The 15,710-nt window shown below is 49.4% G+C and overlaps 5 protein-coding genes across 5 annotated transcripts; 1 reads left to right on the top strand and 4 right to left on the bottom strand.

Annotated features, from left to right (window-relative positions):
* Window positions 1-428: 428 nt before the first annotated feature.
* Aud_009927 (uncharacterized protein) lies at window positions 429-1,247 on the bottom strand (the record flags this gene model as incomplete). The annotated part of the gene is made up of 1 exon (XM_043294771.1): window positions 429-1,247. One exon carries the CDS (start codon window positions 1,245-1,247, stop codon window positions 429-431), a length of 819 nt encoding a protein of 272 aa, XP_043150706.1.
* A 389-nt stretch (window positions 1,248-1,636) lies between these two features.
* Aud_009926 (putative pre-mRNA splicing factor) lies at window positions 1,637-3,205 on the bottom strand (the record flags this gene model as incomplete). Its single annotated transcript, XM_043294770.1, has 1 exon — window positions 1,637-3,205. One exon carries the CDS (start codon window positions 3,203-3,205, stop codon window positions 1,637-1,639), a length of 1,569 nt encoding a protein of 522 aa, XP_043150705.1.
* A 1,577-nt stretch (window positions 3,206-4,782) lies between these two features.
* Aud_009925 (gamma-glutamyltransferase) lies at window positions 4,783-6,891 on the bottom strand (the record flags this gene model as incomplete). The annotated part of the gene is made up of 7 exons (XM_043294769.1): window positions 4,783-5,231; window positions 5,283-5,416; window positions 5,464-5,624; window positions 5,685-6,264; window positions 6,320-6,479; window positions 6,531-6,564; window positions 6,652-6,891. The coding sequence occupies 7 exons, from the start codon at window positions 6,889-6,891 to the stop codon at window positions 4,783-4,785; spliced, it is 1,758 nt and encodes a 585-aa protein (XP_043150704.1).
* An 877-nt stretch (window positions 6,892-7,768) lies between these two features.
* Window positions 7,769-8,702, bottom strand: Aud_009924 (uncharacterized protein; the record flags this gene model as incomplete). The annotated part of the gene is made up of 2 exons (XM_043294768.1): window positions 7,769-8,150; window positions 8,299-8,702. The coding sequence occupies 2 exons, from the start codon at window positions 8,700-8,702 to the stop codon at window positions 7,769-7,771; spliced, it is 786 nt and encodes a 261-aa protein (XP_043150703.1).
* A 3,376-nt stretch (window positions 8,703-12,078) lies between these two features.
* On the top strand, window positions 12,079-14,022 carry sit2 (putative siderochrome-iron transporter; the record flags this gene model as incomplete). Its single annotated transcript, XM_043294767.1, has 3 exons — window positions 12,079-12,353; window positions 12,412-13,025; window positions 13,088-14,022. The coding sequence occupies 3 exons, from the start codon at window positions 12,079-12,081 to the stop codon at window positions 14,020-14,022; spliced, it is 1,824 nt and encodes a 607-aa protein (XP_043150702.1).
* Window positions 14,023-15,710: the final 1,688 nt, after the last annotated feature.

Here is a 15,710-nt window from a genome sequence, read left to right as displayed (position 1 = left end):
GTTTGGCTGGTTTGTAGGCCCAGTTGGGTTGGAGACTCATTTTGGGGGTGACAGTGTGACGTGGTGCTGCATGGAAACCCGACGGACAGGATAGTAGGGCAACATGGGCAGATTTAATTCCAGACAATTATTGCGAAGAGGACAGTAAAAGGTTTTCGGTCTGACGAGAATCTACAATATGTTCTTGTTGCTGCTGTTCCAACGATACTTCGGGCATCGTCATTCACACCTTAGGCAACGAACTGATTTGATGCCTCGCCATGTGTTTGAATAACGAGCAAGCTCCTGGTTATGGAATTTTGCTGGATTTTCCCTATGAACGATCTCTTTACGGGGTATCTTTTGATTCTAATTCAAGACCTCAACTCCTGTTCCCAAGCAACCCAACTCCGTCTTCCTAATCAACCAAGATCAATTCCCAGACGCGTTCAACTCCATGCTGTCAGCCCATTCGCGACCTTCTTCACTGGCGACATCTCCAACACAAAATTGCCGTCCTGTTCCTGAGCCACACCTCCACGGCGTGCAGCTCGCATCATCTTCTCGCTGGCTCGTTTGCGCTCGCCCGTGTGCCGATCCCAAATCCAGCCTTCCTTGAGCCACATCCACGTCAAATATGCCCGTAGCTCCTTGTCCTGTGGTAAGACTGATTTCCATTCCGGGACAAAATCTGCTGATGCCGCGCCATTGCCTTTCCAGTCCTTCGCTAGTCCCCGCAGCTCATCTCGGCAGAAGATGCGCCAGCTATCCAACGAGTACGGGCCCACACCAGGCAGATGTGCAATCTCCCATGCTACACGCGTGTCGTCGTCCCCGATGCATTCTTCGCGGCCGACGTCTTTCCCATCCATCTTGCGTGGGTAATGTAGTCTGCGGTATCGACTGCCCTTCGTCGGTGGACGAGCCAGCCATGTCTTGGCAAGATCGATGCATTTTTTCGCTCGCTCGTTCTGAAATCCCAAAGAATGTATCATGGAAACCAACTTCGAGAAATCAGCCGTACTCATGTCGTGGAGTGTCGGAAAATGGTCAAAAACTCGAAAGAGAACAGGCAAAGCAACGCCTCCGCGAGTCCGATTTAGAAAGATCGTGGCGATAAGCAGACGGAATGGATCGTGGGTGAGTTGCTCTTGTACCAAGCCGAATGTGGGTGCGTCAATTGAAGGGAAAGGCAGACAGGAATCGGGATCGATGAGCGGCTTCGGGAAGTAAGGAGACACTTTAGGAGGCCGAGGACGAAGTGTCATAACGAATGGAACTTCAGGGTCTGCAGATAATGCGCTCTTCAGTGGAGTGCTAGGGATCCCTTCCGCAGGTCGCCCAGCTATCCCTCCTTGGACAGGCGGTTGCATCACGCCGCACAAAAAAGCAGCACGATCCAAAATGTCGTCACTCGGCACATCACTTAGATCCGAGTCAGAGTCAGAGTCCAGAAAGTCAGATGGGAGGCCAAATTCGCTCAAAATCAGCCGAGTTTCATCAGAAATAGGCTTGCAATCTCCAACATAAATAGCAGAATAGGTAGCAGGTATCTGGCTGCAAACACTCGATGCCAAACCATCCACTTGCTGAGAGCTCATAAAATATTTTGACTTCACCTCATCACTGGCGGTCACACCTTGCGAATCATCGGTTTTTAAAAATCCAGAGTCCAAAACGGGTCATCAAGGACGGTAACGTCTTCATCAACTTTGATATCACCACCGTTCTTCCGGTTGAACTTCTTGGTCCTAGCATCCTCGTCAATGTGCCGATCATCAGCTGCAAGCTCTTGGATCTCCGAGTCCCTCAGGCTCTCGCGATATTTCTCAGCTCTTCTCTTCCTGCGATACCGGCGCTTTTTGCTATTCCTCTCTTTCCTTGGTCTGGCTACGCTCTCTTTGAGTGTTTCCAGCTTCTCCGAAGGATGTGCGTCGGGGGCAGCCGTGGCGGATTTTTTGGGTCCATCGGAGTCGCTTTCCAGACAAATGGGTTCGTCCTGGGAATTTGCAGGTGAGCGTAGAGAGTGCTTAGAAGAATTTAAGGCGCCTGCTCTGTTTTTGCGTTTCTTTGGCGTGACACAAGAGAAGCCGTTCGATCTTTCGTGTTTCGACGAACGATCGGACTGCTTGCTGACGCTCGGGCGTCTGGTCTTGGGTAATTCTTCCGCAGGAGATACGCTCGTCAAGGCCTCGGGCTCAGCAGCGGCACTGGCAAAGAAATCCTCAAGAGGATATTCGGCCTCCAGATCGATTACCTCAGGATTGGCATCGTCGTGCGAGTCAGCCATTGAGGCAATATACTTCTCCTCAGAAGACTGCGAAGACTGCGATCTGCTCTTCTTGGATTTATCTTTAACCGTGTCGCCATTCGACCGCTTCCTCTTCCGATTCTTCTTGGAGGCCTTCGAGGACCTTCTTCTCTCCCCCGCCACGTCATCAATCTCGTCACCAAATTCTGAGCCTTGGATATCGACATAGTCCTTTCCATACAGTTCGAGATATGTCTTCCTCACGTAGTTTGTCAGCCTGTCGATCGAGTGCTCGTCCATTCCAGTCGATTTCGCTTGTTCGTAGAGTTCGCACACAAAGGTCCGCCTTCTGGACCGCCTCGCAGGATATGAACCATCACGCATAAATGGATGCGACGCAATGAAATCCAGCAAGCGAGCCTGCGCTTCCGGTTCTACTGAAGCGAAGACGATATCTTCCTCAGCGATGTCATCCTCGACAGCGGTCCCGTTGGCTTTAGCATGGGTTTTGTTATTACGGTGATTGTTCTCGATGTTCTTATCGGCCACCTGGATTTTCATGGATTCGACCGACGTAGCAGGGGTGAAGTCGTCCTCATCCTTATCCTCATCCTCACCTTCCTCCTCGTCATCGTCTTCTTCGTCGACATCAATTCTGATAATACTCCTCTTCGATCCGACGCGCCGCTGAGACATCGGGCCCGTCGAGAAGTAAGGCGACTTCTTGTGAGTATGTCCAGTTCTCTTGCCGAAGGAGGCTCGACCGGCTCGACCAGTCCCAAGCACTCGCTGTGGGGAGTCATTCGCCCCGTCGGTGGAGATTCCATCACTGTATGCATCGAATGAGGCGTCGAAGCTAGGCTCATCCGAGAGGATCTCGTCCACAGTGCGAATGTATTCCTCGTCAAAGGGTTCGTAGGAGTCCAAGTCGACGGTGGGAGGGGAGATGACGACGGAGACAGCGTGAGGTGACATTCTGGATACAGTCACAGACTATTGTGATTATTCCTTCTGCTGCAATTGATTTGATGTGCTTGTTGTTGTTGGAGCACTAGTTGTTAGTGTTGTGAGTGCTGTCAGACATGGTTGGTTCTGTCTGGGTGATGCCTTTTCACGGCTAACACAAATGGTGAAAGTGTCAGTGAATAACACTCGCACTGAGAATTTCAAATGTTCACTCATTGACATGAAATGCATACCTCAGTCATATCGGACTGCCTCACCCTACAATAGTAAGCGAAACTATAGCTTCCGCATATTGAATGGGCAGCAAGGGCAGTGATGCAGAACCCTTTCGAGTCGGGCTAGACAGGCTCCAATAGAAACAATGTCCAAGTAATAAAGGCTCAGTTCTGAAAGAGCCCCGCTCTCTTTGCAAGCCCCTTATGAGGTGAAATAAGCTGAATTCTGAGGAACACCGCTGGTGGGATAATTTTAAATGCAACAACAGAGGACGCGGAGAAGCGGCGCACAGGCCAATTGGAGATATCCAGGTACAACAACGTGACAGGTCCAGTGCCAAGGTTTACCTGTCAATCCACCGTGATGATCTGAATCGAATCAGTCACAAGAAAAAGACACCTAATATTTAATGACACCTTGTTTCACGCCTTAAGCCTAATAATTATGTGGTCGATCTCATTATATCAGGGTAAAACTCGGTATTGGCGTATGTAGCTAGACTTCGCCAAACTGCCGGTTAATTGCGAGCAACAATGCGCGTAACCATGAACAGAGTAAGAAAAAGAATTTCTAAAATGACTTCATCAACCCCAAGATATATGCTCAGGAAAATATCCTTGACCTGCCGTGGTATCTACACCCTTTGCGTCCTCAGGTAACCACTCTCTCTCTCTCTCTAACAGTTGTGCTTCCTTCAGGAGACCCTGTTCAGCGGGGGCAACTTTTGAATACGCGAATGGACGATTTCTGGTCAATGAGAAACATGGAGTGTCCAAACGCTATGCAAAATTTGGTCTCGACGCTCTATGCTCGCTAGTTACGTCCTTGCCCTCTGTCTCCTCATCTATATCCAAGACCAGATTGAGAAGATGCGGAGTGGCTTCAACAAAGCTTTGTTGATGACTGCTAAAAACGGGAAAAAAGTCATCGCAAAGGTACCATGTCCTAGTATTGTGCCGTCCAAGTATAGTACTGCGTCGGAAGTTGCTACACTGGAATATGGTAGCTTCGTCTGGCGTGGGCGATAAGTTTATCTTAAGGTAAGCAAGAGCCTGTCGGCTTTGTGACAAGACACAAGACAACTGGTATCTGCATAGCCCAGCAGCTCCATAGCACGGCGCATGCAGCTCATCGATGCTACTGAATTAAATTACCTATGGGGTCAGTTTCCGACAAATCAAGAACCGTAATCTCATTTCCCGTATATACATGTGTTTAAATTGCTGTGAATAAAAAGGCTGGAGGATATGTATAATACGCACCCCAGGACGATCATACCAGCCAAACAGTCCTAGGGGTGTCCTGTCACCTGAATTGTATCTATGCTTTCCTGGACGCATGATTCGTAAAATTGATTTTCGCAGCAATGCTCAAATCGAAAAACCCCCTGAATCTAATTGCCTAGGCTCTCCAGCGGCGTCAAATGTCCCGTTCGGCAGAACCCGGATGGCCTGCGCCGTGCTCTGACCTGGAGCTACCCAGGTCACATTATGACCGCGAGACTTCATGAAATCGACGGTTGAATTGTCATAGGTATACTCGAAGCTGACCTGATTTGGCACTAGCTGATCGTGCAAACGGGGCTGAGCCAATGCCTGCGCTGCCGATAGTCCTTGGTCAATAACGCGGATTATATTTTGCACAGTGGCTGTTATAATCCGGCTACCACCAGCGGAGCCAGCGAGGAAAAATAACCTTCCATCCGGACGTGTGACTATGGCCGGTGTGATGGAAGACAGTGGACGCTTTCCAGGGCGAATGTAGTTTGCTTTTGAAGGAATATATCCGAATGAATTGGATTTTCCAGGAATGGAGAAATCTGATGAAACGATTAGTTTAGCTGAATGGGACCAAATGGCGCAGCCCTTACCGTCCATTTCATTATTCATTATGATTCCTGTTTCAGGAACCATGACTTGGCTGCCAAAGAGGGTATTAATGGTTGTGATGAGGGAGATCGCCAGGCCTGTATGGTCTGCCACTACCACATGTGATGTACCCGAACTTGGCTTGTTAGTAAAGAACTCCAAGAAGACGGAGGATATTCGTACTCATTCAGACTCTCAATTCCTTGCGGATCGTACGCAGACACATTCTGCGTGCGGACATCGGAGATCTTTCGTCGGATTTCGTCAATTGTGGATTGCTTCAGCATGTCCTCTTCATACTCATCCAGCCCAGCAACGAAGAGAGGGTCACCGAATTTAGTTCTCTTAGACTCTTGTCAGTAGAATCCTAGCGCTGCTTATTGATAAAAATTAATTCGACATACCTCACCATACCCAAAACGCATGGCCTCGTCCAGTCGGTGTGTGCTCAAGTTCACATTACCCGGGGCGAAGAAGTCATCATAAGTATTCAGAATTTTCAGAATACTCATGGCAACAGTACCACTCGACGGAGCTGTTGTGCTTGTAATCTGGTACCCCCGATAATCAATCTGTGACACATTCCGAATGGCTACGGTATAGTTGCGCAAATCCTCCAACGTCATGGTGCCATTCGCAGCCTGCAGCGCGTTGATCATTGTCTCCGCGATAGGTCCTGAGTAAAAAGCAGCCGGGCCTTTCTTTGCTATGGTTTCAAGCGTATCAGCGTAGCGCCTCCGAGTCATTATGTCTCCGAGTCCAACCCGGGTGCCATTGGGGGCAAAATCGAGCGCCCATGTCGGGTTCTCGACTAAGAAGTCCTTGCCACCACCAACCGCCGATTTCATGTACCTCACTAGATCCCGACCGACGGGAAAGCCCTCACGAGCTGTCCTGATTGCGGGTTGCACCAGGACCGACCACGGCAGTGAACCATACTTCTTGTGAAGATGCTCCAGTCCACGCAGCTCGCCAGGAACACCACTTTGGACACACATCAGTTCTCTTCCGCAACTCAGCCGGATAAAGTGAAACTCACCTAGCTAAGCCGCCAATCGTAGATGCGCCAGTCGAGTTATTGAACATCTCCTCGAATGCGGCAGCCGGAGCCGTCTCACGGAAGTCGATGAACTCGAAGGAACCGTTAGGAGCACGGACTAGCATAAAGCCACCTCCCCCAATCCCACTATGGTACATTCCTGAGGATACAATAAGTCTGTTGATCTGGTCCGGTCTTCAATGGGGCTTACCAATTACTCCGACACAGAGGACTGTCGCGACCAGCTACATCGTAAATTTAGTACTACCCAGAAAGACTCGGGATTGGTGCCCTCTGGCGGATGGGACAAGGATGAAGCTTGAAAAACTCACAGCATCGGCCGCATTTCCACCCAACTCTAGAATGTCGATTCCATGGCGACTGCAGATAGCACTCTCACTGGCGACTGCCCCGCGCTTTCCATCCTTTACGTGATGGCCTTGATGATTTCCACCATTGGTATTACGGTACGTAAGCTCCAAAGGTGAAGTAAGTACATTAGGCACATGTGTGACCAACACCAAGACTAGTAGTAGTGTGGCCAAGAACGTGGCCCTCAGATGTCCGGACATTGTTGTTGCTCGATCCGGTCTGCGAGTCGACGACTGGGATGAATCACTCAGTCCTTCCTGGGTATTTAAAGTAGAATGCAACAGTGGCTGGGTGCATCATCGTAATTAGACTTTGGCTCGGCTGCAACAATAAATGACGCGATATGCAAAGGAATGAGGGGAAGTATGGCTTATTATGGACTACTGTACCTGTTTCTCCACATCTTGGAGGATCTTAGCTGACTTTGGCCCCATCACGAAGCCGCCGAGATCCAATGCGCTCCGGAGTCCGGAGTTCTGACTTATTTCACCGATAGGACGGAAGCGCACCGAGAGACTGCAAATGACTGAAGATACACTATCAGGATAGTGCAACAATAAGAATATCCGAGATAACGGAAAAATGAGAGAAAAAAATGAAGTGACAAAGGATGACAAAGTCAACAGTAGAGAAAAGCCGACTCATATTGGACATCCCCATAGATAAGCGGTCGCGTGGGATAAGCGGTCGCGTGGGCAGGGCAATTGATAAGCTTCGGCGTCTCCCTTCCAGTAACTTTCCCTCGTTCTATCTGCGGTTCGGCCAACGGGAATCGCGACTCAGGGCCACAGGTGCCCATCCCTCATTCGTCCAAGAAACTTGGGAATTATTAATTCCTGAAATACGGGCAGATAGGCAGAATGTTGTTTCGCCACCTACTGCTTTGTGGAAGCTTGCCTTTTTCTTGGCTCGTCAATCCTTTTCTGATGTATTTCGGGAAGCCTCGCGCGCTGGTGTGCTGTATGCACATCTAATCTTCGGAGCTGCGCTTCAAGCCATGCGGATCTCCAGCCTGCCAGAGAACGTATTTGCTGGGTCTGATAACGGTAACGGTCCCTTCCGACTTGTAATAAAGAACTAGCCGTTAAGATCGACTGCCTGTCTTATCCAAGTGATAGTTTCGGACCAGATTGGAGGAATCTCTTGTAGAGGCTCCAAAACCGCAGCCACCAAGCGGCGCCCCCAATCGCTAACATACCATTTGTCCGACAGGAGATGCATGCCGACTCCATAGTGTAGAAATAATATACGAGCGATCCAGTCTCCCTGCTTCAACAGGGCAATGTAGTCTTCACCAATATGGACGGGCCAGGATATGATGCCTCCACGAGGGCCTCCTAAGGGCCATAAACTGATGGTATCGTGCAGAAAATCCCAGGTGTCCTGGTAGGCTGCCCGCTGCGGTTCATTGGCATCGTTCATGACGGCCGCTACTTGTCGTAGAGAATCTAGAAGAGCACTTGCACGACGTCAGCTGCTCCATTCAACAATGCAGGCGGAGGGAAATACGTGCCTTCGCAGCGGCACAAGCTTCGTATTCCACGTCCTGAGGCCAGAATCAGCTATCATACTACTAGGTAGGCATAAAGGAATGAATGGTAAATCACCCTTGAGATGTGACATTCTCTTCCCGTTTCACATCGTTCGGGTACCGTAGCCACTCTTTCAATTGCCCTGGATGTCGATGCAGATGATGGTAAAGAAAAGCACATCCGACAAGGAGACGGCGAGTCTCCAGGACCTGGGCTAGTGGATCAAACGGATGAGTATCCCCGGCGACGCATGGATATGCAGTCGCACATAGGAGGATGAATACCGCGCAGAGGAAGGCAGGCCCACAATTCTCGGGGGAGATCTCCACGAGAATCCGACTAAAAACTGAGCAAGCCTGATTTTGATATTTGAGCGCAGCTTCCATCCAGGGGCGCTTGTCGTCCGGGTTAAGGAAGGCTAGGTGCAGAGCCGTCAGTGCAAGTAAGCTGTCCAACAGAAAAGGGTGGGATGTCGCCATTTCCGGGATGACCGTCTGAAAGTGAGTCGCATCGATTTTGCCTTGATGCAGGGTGTGATAGGTCTTGGTCAGGTAATGATGCATCAACCTCATCTCAAGCATCCTCGTAGACAAGGGCCACTCTTGGGGCGTTGTGTCAATGATCTCTCGTGGGGTAGATGCATGTTGGCTGTCGACTTCGCTGGCCGGTGATGGATAAATACATTCTAGCTGCCGTTTCTTGCATAACCCACAGCTGTAATCGAATCAGTATTTGATCCCTGTACGGATTGTCATGCAGCCTTGACAGCATGGCGCTGAATGATCAAAGTCGACGGTGCGGAAAACCGACGAAATGGAGTAGTCGCACCTTGGTAGCGATTCATCGCATTTAACATGCCGCTTCTTGCAGTTAGTACATCCCTTTCGGGATTTAGTATGGCTGCGACGCGGTGGCATCAGATGATCTCAGGAACTAACTCGGATGTCGGCGTTATTTAGTATGTCAAGAATGTATGTCCCTGATTGGGAGAATGATCCAACCGCCGTGGCTCGCGAATCGCGATTATTTAATCCGAAATCCGTGGATCAGATGGCTACCCAATTATCATAGGATGATTGCTGTGAACTGTCGTTTGCAACCCATGTGAAGCACAGGAGATACAAATCTGTTAATGCGGAAGCAGCTGGAGCCGAGTGGAGCCACCCGGTTCAGGTGTCAGTTTATGCCTGAGGCGGAAATCCTACTATTTCAATTGTCAGAGATACCATATGCACAGACCTCGAAGTTGGGAGTAGGTTGAAGATTGATATCTATGTGAGATCCATATTCACATAATCCTTTGTGCCCTCTTACTTTTTTATGGTCCACACCTGGCCCGGGATGCGCACTGGATTTGCAAACGGACTGGAGGGCAACAGCTGAGGCGCTTCTTTAAGGGATTATTAATTATTTTACGTACATATTTCTCATGCAGGGTAAGCAGCGGACCCAATTAGTCTTCATGACTTAGATGTTCCTTTCACTACTCCGTACTAGCATTCATTCTGTACTACCTATATCTCAAGCCTATCCGAGTTCAATGATGTCCATCTGCCCTTTAATCCAGGAAAATTAGAGGACAAGAAATAGTGGATGGTGTTTGCCTGGATACTAGGAAACCACAACAAGTTATGAGTCAAAGTCAACACACCGCACATTGCCTTAAGACCAGGTACAGAGTACTAGTTAGGGGATGGAATCGATTTTCCGTCAAGATGTGGGCTGAATATGGTGACATGGGCGAGTATTACGGATGAACAATCGCTAATCAACCCAACTGTTACACAATCACCAACTCAGACCATGGACTGATTGATTCTTCCCTGGCTAGTATCCATGCCCCATGGATTGGCTCACATTGGAGGGATAATCCTAGTTGCGTGTCCCTCTCTAAGACCCTTTAGCCATCCAATATTCTGATCGCGCATAGTCTCAGAGTTCCAATTTCATAGTCAGGCAATGAATTTTCGGGGAAGAGAGCCATCACTCATGCCGCCCACTAGTGTACCGTCTGCAACGACTCGGGAACTTCATGAGATGATTGACTTCGGTTGTCTCCTGCTTTTTGGGTTTAAATGGGCCGCATTTTAGAAATCCAGACGCTATATGATAGCTAGTGATACATTATGTTCAGATAGGAAATTTTCTTGTTTCTCCACTCTGTCTCGTCTCGGAAGAAGTATCGCTGATGATAACCGGTCTCCGCTCTTGGACTGGAGTAGTGAAGCCACTTTACTTTTGACGACAGAGGGAATGATCCTGACATTCGACATGAAAATGAGCAATTATCATTCGGACTTGACTTCTCCTCTTAGATTCACACCCCATTGTCTGTCAGATTTGATATGGAATAAACATTCAGAACCCATAAAACGCCATCAGATTAGATTAGACAAGCCGGATAGAATTTTCTTAGTACGTATTTCTGCGACGGAAAAGAAGGTTTTGTGCCGCACTCCAATACATGGTTGATGGTGGTTTACTTGAAAGTGAGGGTCGAGGCAGAAAGATAGTTTTAGCTTATAATATTTTTGCCCTTCTCTTGGTTTGCTTGTCTCTTTTTATGACGTTCCTGTCGTTGTCCATAGTGGATACTAAAAAGCCTAAAACGCACAAATCAGATAAAATTGATCAGATAAAGAAGGGAGAGCACATGTGATCAATGCCTCTGGATGACCACCACTAGCAGACATTGGTTACCGTTCAACTCCCAGACCCTTTTAGTAACAATAGCTGGGACTCATTGCTCCATTGGTGTGAGAGTGGAAAATTTGATGTGCTCTTTCTGATTCATCCGGATCCCAAATTCGAGGACATCAGGAAATAGATGCGAAACCCATTTGGCGTTCTCGTGAACTATTGCTCCGTAGTCCATGGTTATCAACGTTGTTATTTAGTACTATTCTTGAAAACAGCCACAAGGGCTTGTATGATACTATGTCCAGGAGTTAGGACGTCCTGTGGGCTTGGGGAGGGGCTTTGATCCATCCGCCAGTTCCGACATAATCCGTCTATCTTTACGCTTTCGACATCAAACAACGCTGGCCACGTGCTGTATGGCTTGTGTTTTCCAGGGGATTATGGAGCTCCTGCCAAATGCTCCTGAAGGCTTGACTGGTCAGCAAGTAATTCAAATGTCTATCTACCTTGAGGAGAAAAAAGAAAGGAAACGATGACGAAGACCTGTAGCCGATTCAGTGCTCCACCAACACCACAACCGGAAATTGTCGCTCCAAACGCCAATCGTTGCGCATTCAGCTGTCTCGACTCCATATCCCACTCTTTTCCTGCTCCAATCATAATTTTGCCTTCATCCAAGCCGTGGTACGCGAGAAAAGAACCACGCCAATGTTCTTAACCTGCTCAAGTTATCTGATCCGTCTCCCGCAGAAAATGCTATCTGATCAGGACAGCGGCTACCAGTCCCACGCCTCTTAGACGGTCGGACCACTCACGGACATTCAAGCTAGTTTTCTAGTGTGGGCTCTACGCTCGATTAGTCTAGCAAGAAGCAGGTGTGTGTCATGGAAAAAAAGAAAAAGACGAGCTGAAAATTTGTCTTGCATGTCCTGTTTGGCTCCGTTGTCGGTTGAGTGGGGTTACTCAAGGCCATGGTGTCTGGGTTGTTCTTTGGATTAGACCAGTAGATAAAATGAGCCCATTCCATGACTCCGTACCATATGAATACTCAGCCTTCCCCCTGCTTCTAGGGTCTTGTCTCTCAATCGCTTTGACCTGACTTCAGTCTTTGCTCATGCTAAGCTAGACACGCCCTTCGCTGGTTTACTAGGAGAAGGTGGCATATAATTGACCTAACCTAGAGGAAAGTCTAAAAGGAGGACAATCTTCGTCAGCATGGGGATCTTTGGAAGTTTCGGGGACCGCAATAAAGCCGCCCCTCAGGTTCCTCCCGGTGCTGAGACCAATGCTCCAGAGGGTACACCGAAAGGTCCCGAAATCAGCGATCAACCCGACACTGATTCATCCAGGCTGAGTCTGGAGGCTCGTAATGAGAAGGAAATCCAGCAACATCCGGACCAGGTCACCGCGGATGCTCACTTGGGCGTCCAGAAAGTCGAAGCGGCTGCGCTGGTCTGGAGCAAGAAGGCAGTCTGGGCAACTTACGCCTGGTAAGTCGTTTTAGTGGGTTGATCTGCCCCGAGCTCGTCTAATTGTCATCCTCTCTAGGATTTGGGTCTGTTTCTTCCTTCTCGCCCTACAGTCGGGCATCAGTTTCAACGTCATCAACAACGCCTACAGCGGATTCCAGACGGCTCCTCAGATCAGTACAGCAAACATCCTATCCAGTATCATCGGTGGCGTGCTCAAGCTTCCCATTGCAAAGATTCTCAATCTCTGGGGTCGTGCCGAGGGTTTCCTTGTCTTCATTGCAATCTACACCATTGGCCTTATTATTCTGGCAGCATGCAACGGGCCCGACTCCTATGCGGCGGGTTACGTTCTCTTTTGGATCGGGTACGACGCAATCTACCTGATTCTCGATGTCTTCGTGGCGGACACGTCCGGCTTGAGGAACAGAGCTTTCACCTTCGCTTTCGCCAACACCCCCTTCATCTGCACTGCGTTCACCGCTCCTCTGGCTGCTGCGTCCTTTCTCCGCATGACGTCTTGGCGATGGGCCTATGGAGCCTTTGCTATCATCATGCCCGTTGCGTTGGTGCCGCTCGCACTGGTCTTCAAACGGTACCAGCTCAAAGCTGAGAAGATGGGGTTATATGTCCGCCAGCCTAGCGGTCGTACATGGACACAGTCTGTGGCCCACTATGTTCACGAGTTTGATAGTATGTTGAACTAACATTCCTGTCCTCACCACCGGCGAGATTTCAGCTAACGTTGTCACCAGTCATGGGAGCCTTCCTGTTGATGGCCGCTTGGGTGCTGCTGCTGCTGCCCTTCAGCTTGGCCAGTAACGGTCGTGCAGAATACAAGAGCGCGACCTTCATCGCGATGATCGTCATCGGGTTCTGCCTCCTCTTTGTCTTCGCCGCTTGGGAGAAGTGGTTTGCCCGCGTCCATTTCATCAACTATGAACTGCTGAAGCAGCGCACGGTTCTGGGTGCCTGTGTCATGGCCGCAACGCTCTACTTCAGTTTCTACTGCTGGGATCTCTACTTCTACAACTTCTGCGCGGTCGTTTACAACCTCAACACCTCCATGACTGGCTACATGACCCAGATCTACAACGTGGGTTCATGCTTCTGGGGTGTCGTCTTCGGCCTCTGGGTGCGCTGGACCAAGCACTTCAAGCACACCTGTCTGTTCTTCGGCTTACCGCTTATGATCCTGGGCGCTGGCTTGATGATTCATTTCCGGGGTCAGTCGGAAGACATCGGCTACGTGATCATGTGCCAGATCTTCATTGCCTTCGGTGGTGGCACTCTGGTCATCGGCGAGCAGATGGCTGTCATGGCCTCGGCGAACCGCGAGGGTGTCCCCATGATGCTGTCGTTCATCGGTCTGTTCTCCAGCTTGGGAGGTGCCATTGGATACGCCGTGGCGGCTGCCATTTACACAAACGTATTCCCTGGCGCTCTCGAGTCTCGTCTCCCCGCGGACCTCAAGTCCAATACCACATCGATCTACATGGGCGGATACATAGTACAGCAAACATATCCGATGGGCTCGGCTGCTCGTGATGCGATCAACTATGCCTGGGGCCGCAGCCAGATGTATGGTGCGGTTGCGGCTACTTGCATTTTGATTCTAGGGATCCCTGCCATTGCCGTCTGGAAGAACTACAATGTCAACAAGCACCAGAACAAGGGTGTGATGATCTAGGAGGGATAATTCTATAGTATATGTTAGAGATACCTTTGTATTGGGATTTTGCGAGATTACAGATACCTAATGGAAGACCACTGTCTCGGTGATTATTCTTGCTTCGTAGGTCCTCGCATATCAAGCGCATCCATCACCCCTATACGGCAGCAAAATAATGCCCTAATAGAGGGATACAGCAATGAGCTCGCACACCAGGGTCCCATGAGTGAAACCGTGATATTCTGTCAGCAAATCAACATTTCTAGGTATGAATTCTTCCTCGTGGGGAGCAGTGCATGAACTTACATCAGCCAGAAACGCCATACGTGGCAGCCAAGTCATAACATCCATCGCTAGAGACAACCAGGTGATATGCGGTACAGCTGGTTGTCTTCTGGTCATGGTGGAGAGAGCACACCACGCGTCGTGGTAGATGATGTGGAAGCAGTTGTAGTCGTAGTTGCTCGCGCTGGACCAGGACGCTCTCCTGCCCACCTCCGTCGTTCCAAGTCCTATCGAAATCCCACTTACGCACCACATTCGCACAGTCATCGACAACACATGTAGCGGGCAACCCATCTCCAGCAGAAAATGGAGGATTCCGTTATGGTGGCTTCCTTATTCACCGCTTGGGATTCACTCAACTTCCCACAAATTTGAGCCATACTCTCCTCGATCAAAATAGCGCATCTACCCAATAGACTGGCCTTCCGCATGGGGTGGTAGGGGACTCTTTTCCGAGGATTAAAGAGATCATCATTGTCGCGAGGCGCTGAGCATTCCTGCAGCTCATAGCAACCCTGTAAAAGTGCATCTCGAATGCCACATTGGTGCTTCCTAAGAGTGGAACTGGCGATGTTCATATTTCATCTGGTTGGTAAATGATCGCTCTTTCAAAGCTGGAGAATATTCGTAGAGATAGGTAAATTGCACAGCGAAGTGCAGCAGTACTGAATCATCGTTTCTAGGGCCGTCCAGCCAGCACTCAATCAGGGCATCAATTATGCCCGACAATGGTGGGAAGGACAATGTTTGGTCTGGTAATTCCTCCAGAGGCACGCGTTTGGAGCAGAGTCAGACGCGAGGGGGAACTTCCAGTCTGATGCGAAAAGAAGGACGGTTGTTGTCTGGCTATCCGGAGCCATTAGCTGCTGTTGCCGAGTATTTACCTCTACATAACCAATTCGATGAGGGGATTGTGTACCGACAGTCCATCCAGCTTTGATCAGGCAGTCGACGACTATATCGCTGTCCGTGACAACAATATACAAATCGAACACCACCGTGGGAACACCGAAGTAGTGAAGAGCATCTTCAAACCAAATCTCATAGAGGACACTATTTTCATTAAATACGAGACAAGGTTTCTATATTATCACTGCTCGACCCTCGATTATGTCAAGTGAGTGATCGGGCATGGCGAGTAGACGCCTCTGGTGATTTGGAGGAGCGTTGCTCCGAGACTGTTTGTTCTCGGACGAGGAGAAAGACGACGTACTGGATGCTTAGAGCAGAAATGTGCTTAGGCCTGTTAGAATGCCATATTCAGACCTTTTCCATTCTATCTTCTTGTGGCCGGAGCAGTAAGTGTGGTCATTGTTATCTTGTTTACCCCGCACTGCATTTCTCCTCCTCCCCAGCAACCTCCTTGTCTGGATCATTCCTGTCGAGCAGTGTCGATCTCTCCTTCTCTGCATGGAACGTTA

The sequence above is a fragment of the Aspergillus udagawae genome (genome assembly GCF_001078395.1).
Source record: "Aspergillus udagawae IFM 46973 DNA, scaffold_8, whole genome shotgun sequence".
In the NCBI taxonomy this organism is placed as follows: Eukaryota; Fungi; Ascomycota; class Eurotiomycetes; order Eurotiales; family Aspergillaceae; genus Aspergillus; species Aspergillus udagawae.
Note: the sequence above shows the minus strand (reverse complement) of the source record. Positions and strands in the feature narration are given on the sequence as shown.